This window comes from Crocodylus siamensis, chromosome 12 (genome assembly GCF_052110815.1).
Source record: "Crocodylus siamensis isolate JL-2025a chromosome 12, ASM5211081v1, whole genome shotgun sequence".
NCBI lineage: Eukaryota > Metazoa > Chordata > Crocodylia > Crocodylidae > Crocodylus > Crocodylus siamensis.
In genome coordinates this window covers 6,355,947-6,373,933 of record NC_143406.1, presented here as the reverse complement: position 1 = coordinate 6,373,933, position 17,987 = coordinate 6,355,947, and the positions used below count along the sequence as shown (strand labels likewise).

Below are 17,987 nucleotides of genomic sequence, written 5' to 3'. Positions count from 1 at the left end.
GCTGCTCGCTGAACACGGCAGTCCTCAATGGCAGTCCCCAACAATGCTATTTGATTGCTCACGCTGTTGAAAATAGAAGCAAATGGGCAAAAACTGGGCCACTTGATTACTGCTGACAATGCCAGGCATATCAAAGAAGGCGCTTATTTGCTGTGCAGCTGAACAAAGCATTAACATTTCCACAGGGGGGGAAAATGGTTTTAAAGATCGTTTGCTTAGAAACACAAAATCTAATCAACATTACAGGGACAGGTCCAATCACTGGTTTGGCTTCAATTGAGCTCCTTTGGCAGCAGTTCAAGCCCACGTGCACGTGGAACGTTGTTCAAGAACAGGAAAGGGAGAAATGGTGCATGTAGGAAACCCATGTTAGGAGAAAAACGCCCGTGGGCTGGTGTGTTAAATCAGCAATGTCTGTATGTAGTTCAGGTGCCCGCAGAGCACAGGGTTTTCGTTTACATGACAAATGATACCACAATAATTTTACAATAGACAAGGTCATCTCTGCAAGCAGCCCTGGGCAGAAACACCCACCCCTACTCATCAGTTAGAGATTGGAAACATTTTCATGTCCTTTTATTATACTCTTTTAATTCATTACGGTCATCTCCATGGTGATACAAGGCTCATTCTTTATAAAGTTAACTTTCAAGTCTGTCAGTTCATGGCAAGGTGAAGGACAAGAGAGCAACACCGAGTGACAGGATTGATAGAAATGCACAATATCCCTCTCCCCCTCCCCAGAACCAGCCGGAGGAAGGACTGGGTCGAATTCACGCTGGGTTCAAAACCTCTAAACTCATCCACAAGCTAAAGCTTCATATTCTCAAAATAACTGCACGTTTTTCAAGCATTACATCTCTCCGGGGAGGAAAGAGAATGATGTTCTCCTTCAGAGCTCGTCTCAAAATTGCAATTATATTTTAAATACTGTCGGGTTATTTTAAAATCAAGGTTCCCAGGCAGAAAGCCAGCAAAGGGAAAGCAGTGCGAGAAGGAAAACAACTGAGAGGGAGAGATTTTTGCCTGATGAAACCGACCTTCGGCTTCCAAACTGCTCTCAAATTGTTTCAGTCCTACAGCAAATAAAACATCATAGCTCCAGACAGCTATGGAAGAAAGGAGAGGTGCAATCTTGATACTACAGCTATGCTCATCTGCTTAGTATACATGTGGTATCGTGATACAAGATCCTAGAGACTTTCCACATGTGCCATCTACTTACAAGGTTTATGCTTTACATCCTACCTAAGAAATGCTAATGGAGCACTAACTGAAGACAAACACGCACATACACACACACATTTATAAGACAGGTCACCTGTGAGACTATTTATCCACAGCATCTTGCTATGTAAGCCTAATCCCACTCCCAACCCCCCCAGTTTGACTGATCTGTTTTGGCGAGTTCTTGGTACTGGGTATTTTTGCTACAGTACTGAAGCCAAACTAACGCAGGAGCTCTAGGGAAGTCATTTACACTGGTTTACGGTTCAAGTCATAGTCAGTCTAAGTTTATTTCTGAATTCAAGAGAGACAAAACATGACGGGAGATAGGGGCGTCCCAGCGAAGTTTACAACAGGAACAGGAAAAGAACCGAAATCAGTGGGACAAACCTTCAACACTAAGGCACAATGTCATCAATACCTAGAGTATGGCTAAAATCTTCATTAACTGCAGCACTGAGTGACTGGCTACGAGTGCTCCTACGGGGGAAACACTCAGCTACTGCATGACGGAGATCTGTGGCTGCGAGACTGCTCGTCTGCAGCCGTGGCGTGCAGCCCTCCCCCCAGCCGGAGGAAGAGAGGGTCAGCATCTTTTCACAGCGTTCAGTCCCATCACGAATCCCAGTTTTCAGACTCTCCGCTCGCCCTTGGGAAATTTTCTGCTGGCAGAAACCTAGGACAGAACAGCTAGACCCACACTCCCCCACCCCATGTTTCAAGTCTCCCTGCTGAGGCCAAAGGCAAACCCCCCTGCTGATGTTGGCAAGGTCCCCGCGGCCCAGAGCGCAGCCCAGAGCACCCAAACCCCACGGCAGTTGGGGACAGCCCTCTCCACAGAGTTAAGAGGGCTTCGGATCCAGCCACAACAGGCTGGTGGTTTCTGAAGCTATTACTCTGCTCTCTTGGGCCAGCATGCAGGAGAAAAATGAAACATTTCAACGCCTGTCTAAACCTCTGGCAGTTCAGAAGATGCTCGCCTCCGAGCCCCGGGCCACCGCAGCACCGCTGGGGCGGGAAGTCTCGCTGGGATTTCTGCCTCCTCAACTATTTCTCCCCCTTTCTCCTCAGAAGTGCCGGCATCGCCGGGGCCCAGCCCGCCCGGCCCCACAGCCGCTTTTCGAGACGGCGGCTCTGAAACCCCCAGATCAGCACGGGCCTCCTGAAGGGTGAGGAGCGGCCCGCTCCCGCCCTGCCCGCGCGGAGCGGGCCTGCACCGCACCTGCCGGAAGCCCCCTCAGGCGGCGCCGCGGCGTGTCCCGGCGGCTCTAGGCGGTGTCCGGGGCGGGCGCGCGGCGGCCCGGCGGCGGCAGGAGGTTCTCCGTGATGTAGGCCACCAGCAGGCAGATGCAGACCAGCATGACGCAGATGGAGCCGCCGACCGCGGTCATGGCGACGACGATGTCCCGCATGCCGGCCGGCTCCAGGCTGAACTCCACGCAGTCGGCGGCGCGGGGCGGCGCGGGCGCGGGCGCGTAGAGCGGCTGCAGGCAGAGGCGGTAGCGCACGCTGCCGTGCGCGTCGGGCAGCAGGTAGTCGCGGCAGGCGGCGCCCAGCTGCACGGCGGCGCACGGGAACCGCGTGTAGGTGCCGGCCCACGAGCAGTTGAGCGCGAAGCCGCGCAGGCCGGGGCCGGGGCCCGGCGGCGCCCACTGCAGCAGCACGCTGCCGTTGCGCAGCACGTTGGCCACGAGCGCGCCGCCGGCCGAGCGCACGGCGCGGCAGCTCCGCGCCCCGCACTGGAAGTCGGGCGCCGGCGCGCGGAAGCAGACGCGGGGCTCGCCCAGCACCTTGTAGGGGCACCACGGCTCGGCCGGGCCCGGCGCGGGGGCGGCGCGGGGCCCGCCCAGCCACACGCACAGCAGCGCCCGCAGCAGCGCGGCCCGCATCCCGCGCGCGGCGGAGCCAGGGGCGGCGGCGGCGCGGGGCGGCCCGGCCGCCGCTGGCGTCACGCGGGAGCCGCCTCCCCGGCCCGGCCCGTGCCCGGGGCCCGCGGTCTGTGCCCTCCTGGCGGGGCGGGGCGGGGCGGGGCGGGGCGGGCGCGCCAGGCGGGGGGGCGGAAGTCCCGGTCGTGCCGTCGCGCTCCGCAGCGAAGCGGGGGCGATGCTCAACGCGCCTGAGACGGCGACCTCTCCGGGAGCCCCGGCGGGGCGGTGGGAGGCGCCGGGCCGCCTCAGGCTGGCACGGATGGTATTGGGACCACAGAAAGGCACGGCGGACTTCGTGTGGCGGTCTGGTTTTCTGCTGCTCTGTCGAGGCACAGCCCGGCGCCCTCACCTCCTCTGTTTTCCTCTTGAAGAAAAAACGTGGAGGACACCAAGGCGTTGGGTTTCATATCCATAGAGGACAACCGGACTGTCCTCTGTGGTGGCCCCCTTATCTGGCGCACACTTTTGCAGGACTGGTCCCTCAGAGGAGGGCAGGGTACAGGGATGGGTGCGCAGGAGCACGGTGCGGACCGTGCAACGGTCAGTGTGCTTTGCGCTGCCGAGCGAACCCCACGGGCCGCTTGGCGGAGCCTGGGAAGTGGAGTTATATATAGCAATATATATATATATATATATATTTTTTGTTGTTGCAAAAATAAGACTTAAGGGCTGGAAGGGGCCTCATGAGATCATCGGGTCCAGCCCCCCGCCCAAAGGGCAGGAAGTCAGCTGGGGTCACATCACCCCAGCGAGATAAGATCCAAGTGTTTCTTGAAGGTATCCAGAGCAGGTGCTTGCACCACTTCTGGGGGGAGTCTGGTCCAGACTTGGCCGGTAAAGAAGCTTTTCCCTATGTCCAGTCTGAAACACGCTTCCGGCAGTTTGTGACCCTTAGACCTCATCTTCCCGTGGGGCGCCCTGCTGCCCAGTTCCTGATGCACCCCCCTTATGCACGCAGAGGCTGCCACTAAGTCACCCCTGAGCCAGGATCATCCTCGGACCCGGGCGGTAGGGTCAGGAGCAGGCCACGCTGCTGGGGTTGTCTGGGGGCTTTGCAGCAGAAGAGTTGCTCTGCAGTGTTCAGGAGCAGAGGGAAAGCTAAGAGCCCATGTCTTCCAAGGCTGCCCGAGTCTAACAGAGGCCTTGTCGAAGCAGTTTCCCTTGGGAGAGTCTTTGTTCTCTCAGAAGCCATGAGGGTCCAGATGTTCAGGTTTTTTCTCCCAGGGTAAAAATGCACAAATAACCTGGGAACAACCAGGGTTAAATCCCTCCCCCGGCAGTTTCTCTTGGGGCAGCGAATGTCCGTACATGCTGCCTGTTGAGAGCCGCTGCGCTAGAAAACACTCGAGTCGTATCACAGGTGCCTGGCTCTGTTAGCACGAGGGAAGACAAGATCTGATGGTCTCTGGTGGCTTTAAAGTCTGCAGTTCTGGAATAACGTGGCCTCTCTGCCCTCAGGGATCACAGTGCTCTGTTCGCACCCGCTCCTCGCTGCCTCTGGGCCCCTTCTGCCGTGCAGCTGCCGTCCAGCAGTGCTTTCTCCGACGCACGTGAGCAAGTCCCGTGAATTCTAGCGCTGCATCAGATGGGAAACGTTTGCTGGACCGGGCCTTCCACCCCTGCCTTCCTCCTGGGACGTTTTCTCACACAGCTCCATCAGCCTTAGTGCCACAGCAGCTCATGGCCACGTTGCAGCCTGCTGCAGATTCAAGACGCCACCCTAAGGTCACGCAGCAAGTAGGTATCAGGCCTGCAACCCACAACTCCAAATCTCATGAGCTAGTGGATTTGGTACCTCATCCCTACCCTGGCTATCAGCTCCAGCTGAGGTTGGGTACTCAGGAGCAGCTGCTGGGGATGAGCGCAGAGCTGCTTCATAGGTGAACGAGTGGCTCGGGAGACCTGAGTATGTGGGCAAGTGAGAGAGGAACAACATCTTGCTGAGCTAGCAAGGCCACCCCTGCTTTAGCTCTTGCAGTCATTTCTTCCAGCCCCCAGAAAGACCCAAAGCCACTCCTCTCGCCATCCAGGATCAGCTGTTTCTTACAGTGCAGAGGTGAAGGGGAGCAGCCTAATGCCTTAAGAAAGGCCTTGAAAAAATGATGCCAGGAGTGTGTTCTTGCTTTCCTGGCCCTGTTGAAAGATGGAGGCAGGAAATTCCTAAATAGTGATCAAAAAGATGCCAGTTTTACCTCTCAGGACATTTTGAATGATTTAGGTGGTGGAAGCTGCTCTGAGTCCTGTCTCCTCTAACCTCCAGGTTTTGCCTGGCCCTGAGGTTTGCTCCAGATGTTTTAGAAGCAGACTGTGGCTGTGGAGCATCTGAACAGCAGAGAAGGCCGAAGTGAACCAGACACAAAGGGGGCCCGAAAATGGAGAAAATAATGATCATTATTATCACTATCTCTGGCGATACTAAAAGTTCCCTTCCTTTCCCTACAGAAAGAGTCAAGCGAGACCCTAGGCATGGGTAAAGGACGAGGGGCTTCAGTTGACTGTTTAAACACAAGGGCTAAGTACAGACAGTCAGAGAGCCTGAGGCTGAATCGATTCAGTCTTTGCAGGTTAGTTTAAGCTACGTAGACTGAACCGATAAGCAAGTGGACAGACGTTCACTGTTGATGTAGCCGCATGTCTGCGGTGGCCCAGGCCAGCAGCCGGGGAGCACAAGAGCACGCCTCCCTGCTCAGCTGGAGCAGACAGCTTGGGCCAAGGCTATCCTGCCCACCCTGCAAGGGGGGTGGTTTGCAGGGGAGGTGCAAAGCATCCTGGGATGCTGGGGGACTGAGTTAACTCAAATCTTTCTTTCAATAAACCAATTTAACTTAAAAATCAGTGAAGTCTGATACTACATCCATCCAGGCTTATCTTAAGCTGGCTTCAGCCATTTGGAAAGCTGTATGTATGCACTGTGTTTCTGTTGTGTTACAGATTTGAATCAGTTTCTGCTCACTTATACTGTTTTACCTGTAATTTCTGTCTCTAGCCAAAGTGATTTCTGGCTCAAACACAAATCTGTTCACAGCAAAATCTTGTGTGATCATTAGCTGTGCTCAGGCATATGCTTGAGAGTCCTTCATCAAGTTGAGGCTTTTTAAAGTGACAGCATGGGTTCATTCAGCCCCAAATTTCACCGCACACAGGGGCCCATCCTCTGGATTTTAACGTCATATTAAATACTGCACAGAGTGCAGAGGATTTAAGTTTCTTCCATCCCCTCAACACTAAAGTTAGCCTCATTTCAGTAGTTAGTGAATAGATGGAAATAAATAGAAAGATGCACTGTAATTTTGTGCCGGCTCCTGCTGCCAAGAATCCCAGTTCAAAAAGTGCTGCCGTTTTGATGTGGCAAAGAAATGCTTTGTGTCTGCTGCCCCCGCTGGTACAATCGATGCCACAGTCAGCATCAGTAACCTTGGCGTGCACACCCAGGAGAGCAAGTGTAAAGGTGAAGTGGTTGCTCATCAATTAAGAACGTGGCGGCGGGGGGCGGGGAATGGATTAAAAGAAAGAAAAAAAAATCACTGTTAACTGCAGGACCAAAAAATAAATAACATCAGCATAGACCTCAGCTGATGAGACCAGAATGCCAATAGGTGAGATGGGAAAAAAAAAGGGATCAAAGCAAATGTATGAAAGCACTCACAAGTATCGCTTTGAAGGAGAAGTAAAGGGAATCTCAGCTGTGGTGCTAGGACAGCATGACGGATGTGTATGGTTGGGACATTTGTCCTAATAGCAGCCTGTGCAAGGTTAAACAGACAGGTACTGGAAAGGAAGCAACCTCATAAAATATCATGGCAAGTACGAGCCTAAACATTGGTGTCCTCTCTTCCGTGCAGTATCTGTCAGGCCTAAGAGAGATGGCGAGAAGGGTTGTGCATTTCTATATCAGGAATTTTTCTTGGCTTGTGGAAATGTGATATATAACCAAAACTGCAGCCCTGAAGTTTGATGGAATTTGTTTAAAGTGCTATGCCTCAAAAAATAAAAAAATCACTTGTCTTAGAGCTGTTATTCAAATGCATTCAAAACAATTAACCCTTGCCTGAGATTTGCTAAAATATAGTCTTGTTTTAGATGTGCTGAGCATTTACATGACAAAATGGACTGGTATAGAGCCACCCTCTCTAATCTAAATGACTTGTCTTTAAAATGCATTGTTGCATTCTCCCAACAAGCAAATTCAGCCACTAATTTCTGTGCAGCTTGATAGAAGGGTAATTTGCCACCACAAAGCAAGCTGGGCTAGGCCTACTTTGTCACAGAGAACCATGGATTAGCGACAAAACAGAGGGGGTCCAGGAAGAGATGCTAGCGGATCAGTGATAAGGTTTTTCTGTCCGAGTAGACACCGACCCATTGCACCAGAACGGTGGTAAATGCCGTGCTGCCGAAGACACCCCCTTGTAGAGGCTGCTAACTTATTTGCAAACCTTCCAGTGAGGTGGGGAAAAGCATGCCACCATTAAAGACCCAACTGCATTTTTTGGTAAGAGATGGAGGTGTCCCGAGGGGGCTTAGAGCCAGCTCCCAGTTCACTCCGTCTCTTTGGGGTCTGTAAAGGGCTGCTGTCTGCTTTTCAAAACAGGCTCTGTCAAAGCAATGCTATCACTGGAGCAATCAATGAATAGAGACAAAGCGCTTTGAGTTCCTCGGTTAAGGGATGTGATGGAGGTCAAGTACTGAGCTTGGGAAGGTAAAATATTTCTCAAAGTAGTGGCAAAGAGATGCCTCGTTAAATGGTTTGCAGTACGAGGGGGTACCCATGGCTGCTTTGCGGCTCCCACTCTGGGGGGGGGGGGGGAAAATCAGACTCTCTCAACACATCATTCTAGGCACTACTGCTGCCTTTGGGCCAAATGCTGATATTTCTGCTTGTGCCAATAGCGCTGTTCGTGCACGATGCCAGTGAAGTCAGCCAGGGCTGCTCATGGAGCAAGGGCATCTGAGCCAGGCCCGTCTGGACAAGGCTACAGCAGGTTAGAGATGGTAGTCACTCCTGGCAAGCTTTTGCAGGTGACCAAACTGATATGGTTCCTTGCAAGTTTGCAAAGATACTGGGAATAGCACACAACGATGCAATTACTTCCCCTCTGCTAACTCCTAGACCAGTCTCAGCCATCTAGCTGAGAAACTCATAGCAGCTTAAACATATCCTTCCATCATGGGCACACTTCATAGATTCATAGACTCATAGATGCTAGGGTCGGAAGGGACCTCAACAGATCATCGAGTCCGACCCCCTGCATAAGCAGGAAAGAGTGCTGGGCCTACATTACCCCAGCTAGATACACATCCAACCTTCTCTTGAATACCCCCAGGGTAGGGGAGAGCACCACCTCCCTTGGGAGCCCGTTCCAGACCTTGGCCACTCGAACTGTGAAGAAGTTCCTCCTAATATCCAATCTAAATCTGCTCTCCTCTAGCTTGTGGCCATTATTTCTTGTAACCCCCAGGGGCGCCTTGGTGAATAAATACTCACCAATTCCCTTCTGTGCCCCCCTGACGAACTTATAGGCAGCCACCAGGTCGCCTCTCAACTTTCTCTTGCGGAGGCTGAAAAGGTCCAGTTTCTCTAATCTCTCCTCGTAGGGCTTGGCCTGCAGGCCCTTAACCATACGAGTGGCCCTTCTCTGGACCCTCTCCAGGTTATCCGCATCCTTCGTGAAGTGCGGCGCCCAGAATTGCACGCAGTACTCCAGCTGCGGTCTGACCAGCGCCCGATAGAGGGGAAGTATCACCTCCTTGGACCTATTTGTCATGCATCTGCTGATGCACGATAAAGTGCCATTGGCTTTTCTGATGGTTTCGTCACACTGCCGACTCATGTTCATCTTGGAGTCCACTAGGACTCCAAGATCCCTTTCCACTTCCGTGCCACCCAGCAGGTCATTTCCTAGGCTGTAGGTGTGCTGGACATTTTTCCTCCCTAGATGCAGCACTTTGCATTTCTCCTTGTTGAACTGCATTCTGTTGTTTTCTGCCCACTTGTCTAACCTGTCCAGGTCTGCTTGCAGCTGCTCCCTGCCCTCCGGCGTGTCCACTTCGCCCCATAGCTTAGTGTCATCTGCAAACTTGGACAGAGTACATTTCACCCCCTCGTCCAAGTCGCTGATGAAGACATTAAAGAGTATCGGTCCAAGCACCGAGCCCTGCGGGACCCCACTGCCCACACTCTTCCAGGTCGAAACCGACCCATCCACCACGACTCTCTGGGTGCGACCCTCCAGCCAATTCTCCACCCACCGGACTGTGCAGTCATCCAAGTCACAGCCCCTTAACTTGTTCACCAGTATGGGGTGGGATACCGTAACAAAGGCCTTCCTGAAGTCCAAGTATACGACATCCACCCCTCCTCCTGCGTCGAGGCGTTTTGTGACCTGGTCATAAAAAGAGACTAGATTGGTCAGGCACGATCTACCTGCCACGAACCCGTGCTGGTTTCCCCTCAGCATAATTTGTCCTGCCGGGCTCTCACAAATGTGAGCCTTGATGATTTTTTCAAAGATTTTGCCAAGGATGGAGGTGAGACTGACTGGCCTATAGTTACCCGGGTCCTCCTTCCTCCCCTTCTTGAAAATGGGAACCACATTGGCCCTTTTCCAGTCCTCCGGGACTTGACCCGTGCGCCACGAGCGTTCAAATATTCCCGCCAGTGGCTCTGCAGTGATGTCGGCCAGTGCCTTCAGTACCCTCGGATGGAGCTCATCCGGGCCTGCCGACTTAAAGGCATCCAGTTCCTCCAAGTGACCCTGCACCACCTCAGGGTCCACGCATGGCAGTCTGGTGCCTTGCTGCTGCCTCCCTACACTCCCGGTGAGAGACTTGTCGTGCCTCTCGCTGAGGAACACTGAGGCGAAGAACTCATTGAGGAGTTCAGCCTTGTCCCCTCTGTCCGTCACCACTTGTTTCTGCCTATTTAGCAGGGGTCCTATTCCTCCCTGGGCCTTCCTTTTACTCCCTATATATCTAAAAAGCAATTTCTTATTGTCTTTTACTTGGGTTGCCATCCTCAGCTCCATGGTAGCTTTGGCCTGTCTAACTGCCTCCCTACAAGCACGAGCAGAAGGGGTATAGTCCTCTTTGGTGATCTCTCCCTGTTTCCACTTTTTATGTGCTCCCCTTTTGGCCCTTAGTCTGCCCTGGATTTCTCTGGTCAGCCAGGGAAGCCTCCTGGCCCCTTTCCCTCTTTTACCTCGCACGGGGATCGTCTCGCTTCGTGCTCGAAGGATAGCTTCCTTAAGGCACAGCCACCCTTCTTGGGCTCCCATCATTTCAAAACTACTACTCTGCAGTGCATCCTTCACTAATCGCCTGAGTTTGCTGAAATCAGCTTTCCTAAAGTCCAGCACGTTCACCCTACTGGTTACCTTACCCACTCGACGCCTTATGTTGAATTGTACTTTTAGGTGATCACTGTCCCCCAGATGGCTACTGATCTGTAGGTCCCCTACTATGTCATCCCCCGTTGCCAATACCAGATCCAGTAAGGCATTCCCCCTAGTGGGACCATGTACCTCCTGCGTCAGGTGGAGGTCCTGTACACAGGTTAGAAACCTGCGTGAGCGGTGGGACTTTGCTGTCTGTGTCTCCCAGCAGATGTCCGGGTAGTTTAGGTCCCCCATGACCACTGCCTCTTTAGCTTTTATGGTCTCTGAGAGTTGCCTCAGGAGCCCCAAATCTATTTCTTCCCCTTGATGTGGGGGTCTGTAGCAAACCCCTACCACCAAATCCTTTTCTCCTTGCCCCCCATGTAGCCTAACCCACAGTCCTTCTACTTCCTCATCCTTTGATTCTGTCTTGATGAGGGTTGATGTATATTGCTCCTTAACATAGAGCGCAACCCCTCCCCCCTTTTCCCCACTCTGTCCTTTCTGTACAATCTATAGCCCTCAATATGTACCGCCCAGTCGTGGGATGGATCCCACCAGGTTTCCATCAGCCCCACTAAGTCGTAGTCGTTTAGTGCAACCAGGAGCGCTAGTTCATCCTGCTTGTTCCCCATGCTCCTAGCATTAGTATATAGGCACTTGAGCCCTGTGACTGGTGCTTTTGCTACCCCCTCGCTCCAAGTCCTAAAGGGCTTTTTGTCTCTAACCTTCCCGTTCCTTACCTGTGCCGTATTGCTGTCCACCCCCAGCCTTTCACGTTCCCAAAGCTCTCTTTCTTCAGGCTGGGCTGTCCTTGTGGGTGCCACCTGGTTTGGTGGTCCACAGCCTCCCCCACCCTCATCTTCCCCTCCCCCCGACGAGCCTAGTTTAAAGCCCGCCGGAGGAGATCCGCCAACCTGGAAGAAAACACACGCTTACCTTTGGGGGACAGGTGAAGCCCATCCCAGCTGAGCATGTCCCTCGTTGTAATGTGTGGGTCGTTGTCCAGGAAGCCGAAGCCGCCAGTTGGTCTCTCGGATGCAGTTCTCATGCCGTCTTCCGCGTCCGTTCACTGGTAGGATGGAGGAGAATACCACCTGTGCACCAAATTCCCTCAGCACGCCGCCCAGAGCCTGGTAGTCCGCCATCAGGTGATCGGGGGTTCTCCTGGCCGCATCATTAGTACCCACATGGACAAGGACCATGGGGTAGTAATCGATGGGCTTGATCCTGGCCTGGATTACCTCCGTCACATCCTGAATCTTAGCTCCAGGCAGGCAGTAGACCTCTCGTGCTGAAGGGTCCTGGCGACAAATGGGCCCTTCCGCACCTCTCAGGATGGAATCGCCTATGACGAGCACGCGTCTCCTCCTCTTCTGGGTCCTCTCGGATCTCTTGATCTGTTTGGACTTCCTTTATCCTGACCCTAAAATCAATGTACTTGAATGAGCAGGACAAGTCTTGTTGCCTATATCACCAGTCCTCTTCAAGGGGATGCACTCCAACAGCACAACCTCTTGAGCCCTGGGCAGGTTTTTTTTGAAAGAGACAACTGCTTTTCAAGAAGGAAGCATGCTTTAGCCCCATCCTCCTGCAGAAAACATTTCTCTGTATTGCTGCGCCCATACAGAGTTCAGTGTAATGGGCTGTCTTTTCTTGGAAGAGCCCCCGACATCCCAGATGTAGATTAACACAAGAGGCAGAGGAGTGCAAGTGCATTGGCTGAGCTGGGAGAAAAGACCTAATTTTGCATGGCCTCAAGAAGTCAGTCAAAGTTGCAGGTTCTTGTGGCGTGGCAGGATTGGACCCTGCGGGCCATGACCTGGGTCAAAAGGCATTTCATGAGGACCTGGCTCATTCAGAAATTCAAACAACTGATGAGAATTAGTCCTTTTCAGAGAGCAGATGGAGTAAGCATTATGCATCAACAGAAACAAGAGCAACATTCATTTTCTTTTGGTTGCTGTTAGTAGTTTGTTCGTGTAGAATTTAAAATACAATTCAGAGCATTTTTGACCATCCATTTCAAATGTCTCACATAGGACAATCCTCTTAGACAATTGTCAGGCTTAATCCCTGCATACTACGTAACTGAATAATAAGCCCCATCACCCCAAAGAAGTTTCTAAGACAACCGTGGACAAGTTAGTTTCTGTTAAGTCCAGAATTAATATAACTAACTACAGGCATACATTGTCATAAGCTGTTTGGGATGTATTGGGCTGGAGAATCCAAAATGTAACATACTGCCATGATGTGAACCCTGGACACGTGCTTCTTTATAGAAATGCAAGATCCCTCCTTGGTGCATTGTGAAAGGGTCGGAGGGGATGTTTGTCTTAGGTCCCTAAAACATAGGTTAATACAGCCAAGCACGGAGATTACAGCAAGAAATATCATCCTGTCCTATAGCCACCAATGTGCATCCATCAGCACCCGTTAGCAATAGCATTCATGTCCTTGTACTGTACGGCAGCATGTACCTTGGGCAGACAAGTCTGTCAGGGGAAATCCATGAATCAAAACTTCACTTCCACATCTGTTCCCTTAGTGGCCAAGTCCTTTAACTAAACTTTCTTCCCTGTTCCTAACCCCCATTCCACAGTAACCCCACCGGGCCTCTCTGCTGTTTGGAGCAAGCGCTCTGCTGTTTTGGGGCAGCCTACAAGGGAGAAAACAGGACCAGAAACACCTCATAGTCAGTGCTCGGGTAGGCAGAACCACCTGCACCACTCGGGTGCTCTTCTATTTCTGTCGTCCAGAGAGCAGAAGTAGTTTAGATAACCCTTCCCGTTCCTCCCATTTCAGCTGGGACCCCAAAGGAGGAACTATATAGGGGTCACCATGCTATAATTCGGATAATTAAGACACAGCCATCCCAAACCTTGCAAAAGCCACAAAGCACTGTGCTGATATTAGGTGCTGGGCAGACAGTCCCTGGAGAAAAGATGCTTAACTCTCAGCAGAGGCCAGCAGGCAAGAGCAGAGAGATGTGAAAATACTCTCTTAGCAGGGAGTCTTGTGTTTGGGGTCAAGCTGCTGTACTCCCTCCAAGTTGTCATTTCAAAGATTACTCATCACAGACATGCAGGCACGAGGAATTTAGCCTCCTAATTTAGATAAATCCTGCTGAGTCCCTCTGAATCAGCATGCAGCCTCGTCACCGCTGGGAGCTTATTTCTAGTACTTAGCTTGCCTTTAATGAGGCCTGTACCTACTTACACCAGCCAGAAGGCGCAGGTGAAAATGAACGGGGAAAGGGGTTGATAGAGAGTGGAAGGAAAAAAACTGAGGGTCACTGGGAGCTTCCTGTTCATCTCACAACGGGTGTCGCTGCCGAGCGGTGAAATGGTGACATCTCCACGGCCCAGCTGAGATGCAGGGGCGTTTCCAGCTGGGAGGCGCTGGGCAGACAAGTTCTCATCTGATGAATCTATTTTGAAAAGTGCTATTTATAGCCAGCAGCGGAGCCAAAGCCGCGTTGCACGGTGCAGCGAGGTTAGGAGGCGAGCGCACAGCTTGGCACGATGTTAACTGTTTCACTTAAGGATCATTCTGGGGCACTCTAGCCAGCAGACTGAAACAGGCTGTGTATGGTGTCCACAGGGGAAGGAGGCCAACTCAGGGGCTTGCCCTCTGCCTGCCAGGGACATCTTTTTAGTAGAGGGAAGGCCTTTTGCCTTTTGTTCCCGGCTGCTTTGCTGATGCTACCAGCAAGGGCACTAAATAGCATGAGCTGGATATGCTGCATTGCTCTCTCCTAGTTATTTAGATGCATGGCCCAGGCTTGGAAGACTCCATCCTTCACTGCCGTCAAAAAGGCAAGTAATACCCACAGAGGGCACAAGGATGTGGGATCGGATGTGGCACTCGTGGATTGTGTGTGCATGAGCTGTAACAAGGGGATGCACCAATTAGCAAAGCAACTTGAAGAGCTCTGGGGGGTAAAAGCCCTGTTGGTTTAGCAGCTGGAGCAAGATTACAAACCCATCACATTGGTCTCCAAGCTGGAGGGCACAAGAGCCCCATGATGCATGAAGTGATTGGCTGGGTGGAGCATTACAAACCCATTAGCCAGCCACCATCCCTTTTTTGCAAAGAGGACATCAGCTAGCCTGTACCAACATCCCTTTTTTGCATTAAGGCTTCTGAGAATTTGCTATCAAGAAGTTGGTTGAAAGCCTGCTCAGGTGTCTCCATACTACACTGTAGTCACAGCAGTAACTGCAGCATCGACAGACTCCAAGAGCATCAGCAAGGTAGAAAGAGGGCTGGGATTTAACGCTGTTCTTTGGGTCAGCCTCTGATCCCAGCTATTGCTACCCAACTGCACTGAAGTTGGCAGAAGTGCATGCTCTTAGCAATTAGCCTGAGCTAAATCCGTGCAGCTGGGAAGTGTCACAGCTCAAATCCACAGGGGGAGGAGGGGACCCCAACACACCCGCTTACCAGTGGGTGCACGTGCTCTTGGAACGGGAGGATGGGAGCTCTGTCCCTGATGTCTCCAGCAAGGTCTGCCAGGCTGCAACAGCAGAAACAGATTTCTCACAGCTTATTTCAGAATAGAGGTAAATTTTTAACCCCTAGTTCAGTGTCAGGACTCACAGGGAAGAAGCAGCTGGTAACAAATCTCCCATCCTTAAGCCCCTGAGCAGGCTTTCAACCAACTTCTTGATAGCAAATTCTCAGAAGCCTTAATGCAAAAATATAGCTGCTCTAGCAGGAGTTTTTTGTTTGCTAATGAGCAAGTTGTTAATTCAGCACCAGGCTCCTTCTTAAGTTGCTGAGGACCATCAGCAGTGCTAACTGCATATTTAAATAGGATGTAAGGGAGCACTGCTTGCCATATTCAAACTACTGGCTTTTCCATGGGCTCTTCCAGGTGAGATAAGGGCTTATAGGCCAGGCAGCCACAGGTGGAAACCCTTACTCCCCCTGAAACGGCTCTCTCCTCTCAGTAGGAACCTGTGCCCTGCTACCCCCTTTCCCTCAGCTTTTATCTCGTACTAGCATTTCCTCAGGAGTCTGGGGTTACAAACTCTGCTGTAGGATGAACGCAGCCACCTGGAATCTGTGCCAGTCCTCCCAGAGGGTCCCATCAATTATCCATTTAGTGTTGGTGATCCTTCCCATCTGGAGATGGATGTCCACAGACAACCGGGATAAATATAAGTTCCTCCCTGTCATTGCCCCACCCAGCCCAGATGCCGGCATACTTGCATCAGGTCACCAAGAGGCCAACTTCACCATCCCCGATGATGCAGAAATGTAGCATGGAGCTAGTAGCACCCTGCTCCCAATTAAGAAAGGCTCAGCTGCCCATCATCAACCTGAAGGCTACACTTACCATGTGGCAGTTCCCAGGTCTCCCCATAGCAGAGACCTTCCTTCTAGCTGAGACCATATGACTGACAGGAGTGGGGCAGAATCATCTGGGGGCCCTGAACTTAAAGAAAACATTAGAGGCCCATTTTAATCCCTCTCCACCACTATCTTCACTTAAGTCACTCCTTTTTTCTGTTAGCAAGAGAAAAGTGGGTCCCACAAGTATTAGAAGCATAATACAGAATAAGGCCTCTCCACCCACGTTTTAACTCAGATGGCAGCAACATTCCCCACTTATTGTGGTGCTTACTGTGATATTTCATGCACGCTCTTTGATTATTTTATAGATTTTATAGACATTAGGGCTGGAAGGGACCTCGGGAGATCATCGAGTCCAGCCCCCTGCCCAAAGGGCAGGAAGTCAGCTGGGGTCATAGGATCCCAGCAAGATAAGCATCCAATTTACTCTTGAAGGTGCTCAATGTAGGCGCTTGAACCACCTCCGCTGGCAGACTGTTCCAGACCTTGGGGGCTCGGACAGTAAAGAAATTCTTCCTTATGTCCAGCCTGAAACGGTCTTGCAGGAGTTTGTGACTGTTCGACCTCGTCATCCCTTGGGGCGCTCTGGTGAACAAACGTTCCCCCAGATCCTGGTGGTCAGCCCTGATAAACTTATAGGTGGCCATCAGCTCACCCCTGAGCCTGCGCTTTTCCAGGCTAAAGAGTCCCATGGCTCTCAGCCTGTCATCGTAAGATCTGTTTTCCTGACCTCTGATCATGCGCGTGGCTCTCCTCTGGACTCTCTCAAGCTTCTCCACATCCTTTTCAAATTGTGGAGCCCAAAACTGGACGCAGTACTCCAGCTGCGGCCTCACCAAGGCCGAGTACAAGGGGAGAATGACGTCCCGGGATTTGCTCGAGAAGCATCTATGGATGCAAGCCAGTGTTTTGGTCGCTTTACTAGCCGCAGCATTGCATTGCAGGCTCACGTTCATCTTGTGGTCAATGATGACCCCCAAGTCTCTTTCTTCTGTAGTGCTAACCAACGTAGCACTGCCGAGCCTATAAGGGTGCTGCAGGTTTTTCCTCCCAAGGTGGAGAACCTTGCATTTTTCGGTGCTAAACACCATGAGGTTCTCGGCTGCCCATTTGCTGAGCTTGTCCAGGTCAGCCTGGATCACCCGCCTATCTTCTGGCGTGGATGCTTTGCCCCAAAGTTTGGTGTCATCGGCGAACTTGGCCGGTCCACTCCTGACTCCAATGTCCACATCGTTAATGAAGATGTTGAACAGTATGGGTCCCAGAACAGAGCCTTGAGGGACCCCACTGGTCACAGGGCACCACGACGAGTGACTGCCATCAATCACAACCTTCTGGGTCCAACCACGAAGCCAATTTCCCAGCCAGCGGATCGTGGTGGAGCCAAGGCCACAACTGGGCAGTTTGGCCAAGAGGTGATCATGGGATACTAGATCAAAAGCTTTTTTGAAGTCAAGATATATGACATCAATCTCTTCTCCCTCGTCCAGGTGATGGGTCACCTGGTCATAGAAGGAAATGAGATTGGTCAAACAAGACCTACCCGCAACAAACTCTCTGAACAGAAGGTGTTTTAAAGCTGAGGTAAGGGAGGTATCAAACTACTGCTTGGGCTCTTTGGTACGTGACAGACCTACCAAAAAAAGATATCACAAGGTGCTAATTTGTTACTGATAACCGTCTGCATGTGTAGTGATGAGGAATGGAGAGGGACTTCCCGCAGGGTGCTGTGACTTGCCAACCCAACAGCCCTTCCTTTTCATAGGGCCTCTTTTCAGGTCCTGGGGTGGAGGGTATGAAAGGGCTGGGGGTAGGTTAGTAAAATTCACCCCCAGAGAAGAGCAGCTTTAGGAAGATGAGTTCCTCTTCCTTGCCTCCAGCATGGGAGCAGCTATAGCCAAGAGCAGGCACCAGGGATGCCTCCTCCAGTGCCTCACACCAGGGAGTGCTCAGTGTCCCTGCTCGGCTGGAGAGAAGCTCGGGGTTTTGTAACCAAGTTCATTATAGAAAAGTTGCACTTCACTCAACACTGGTGATTGCATAGGAATGACCCTGTTCACAACTGCACCACGGTCACCATCCAGGAACAGAGCAT

General features: G+C 51.9%; 1 protein-coding gene and 1 long non-coding RNA gene across 2 annotated transcripts; both read right to left on the bottom strand.

Moving 5' to 3' along the window:
- Positions 1–541: 541 nt before the first annotated feature.
- FNDC10 (fibronectin type III domain containing 10) lies at positions 542–4,607 on the bottom strand. The gene has a single exon (XM_090024137.1). It carries the CDS (start codon positions 3,114–3,116, stop codon positions 2,496–2,498), a length of 621 nt encoding a protein of 206 aa, XP_089880263.1. The 5' UTR covers positions 3,117–4,607; the 3' UTR covers positions 542–2,495.
- Positions 4,608–4,613: 6 nt separating this feature from the next.
- On the bottom strand, positions 4,614–16,473 carry LOC149854531 (uncharacterized). Its single transcript, XR_016438721.1, has 3 exons — positions 11,468–16,473; positions 9,467–9,538; positions 4,614–5,288 (listed from the first exon to the last, which is right to left on the bottom strand). It is a non-coding gene; the product is annotated as an uncharacterized LOC149854531 (long non-coding RNA).
- Between the last annotated feature and the right edge of the window lie 1,514 nt (positions 16,474–17,987).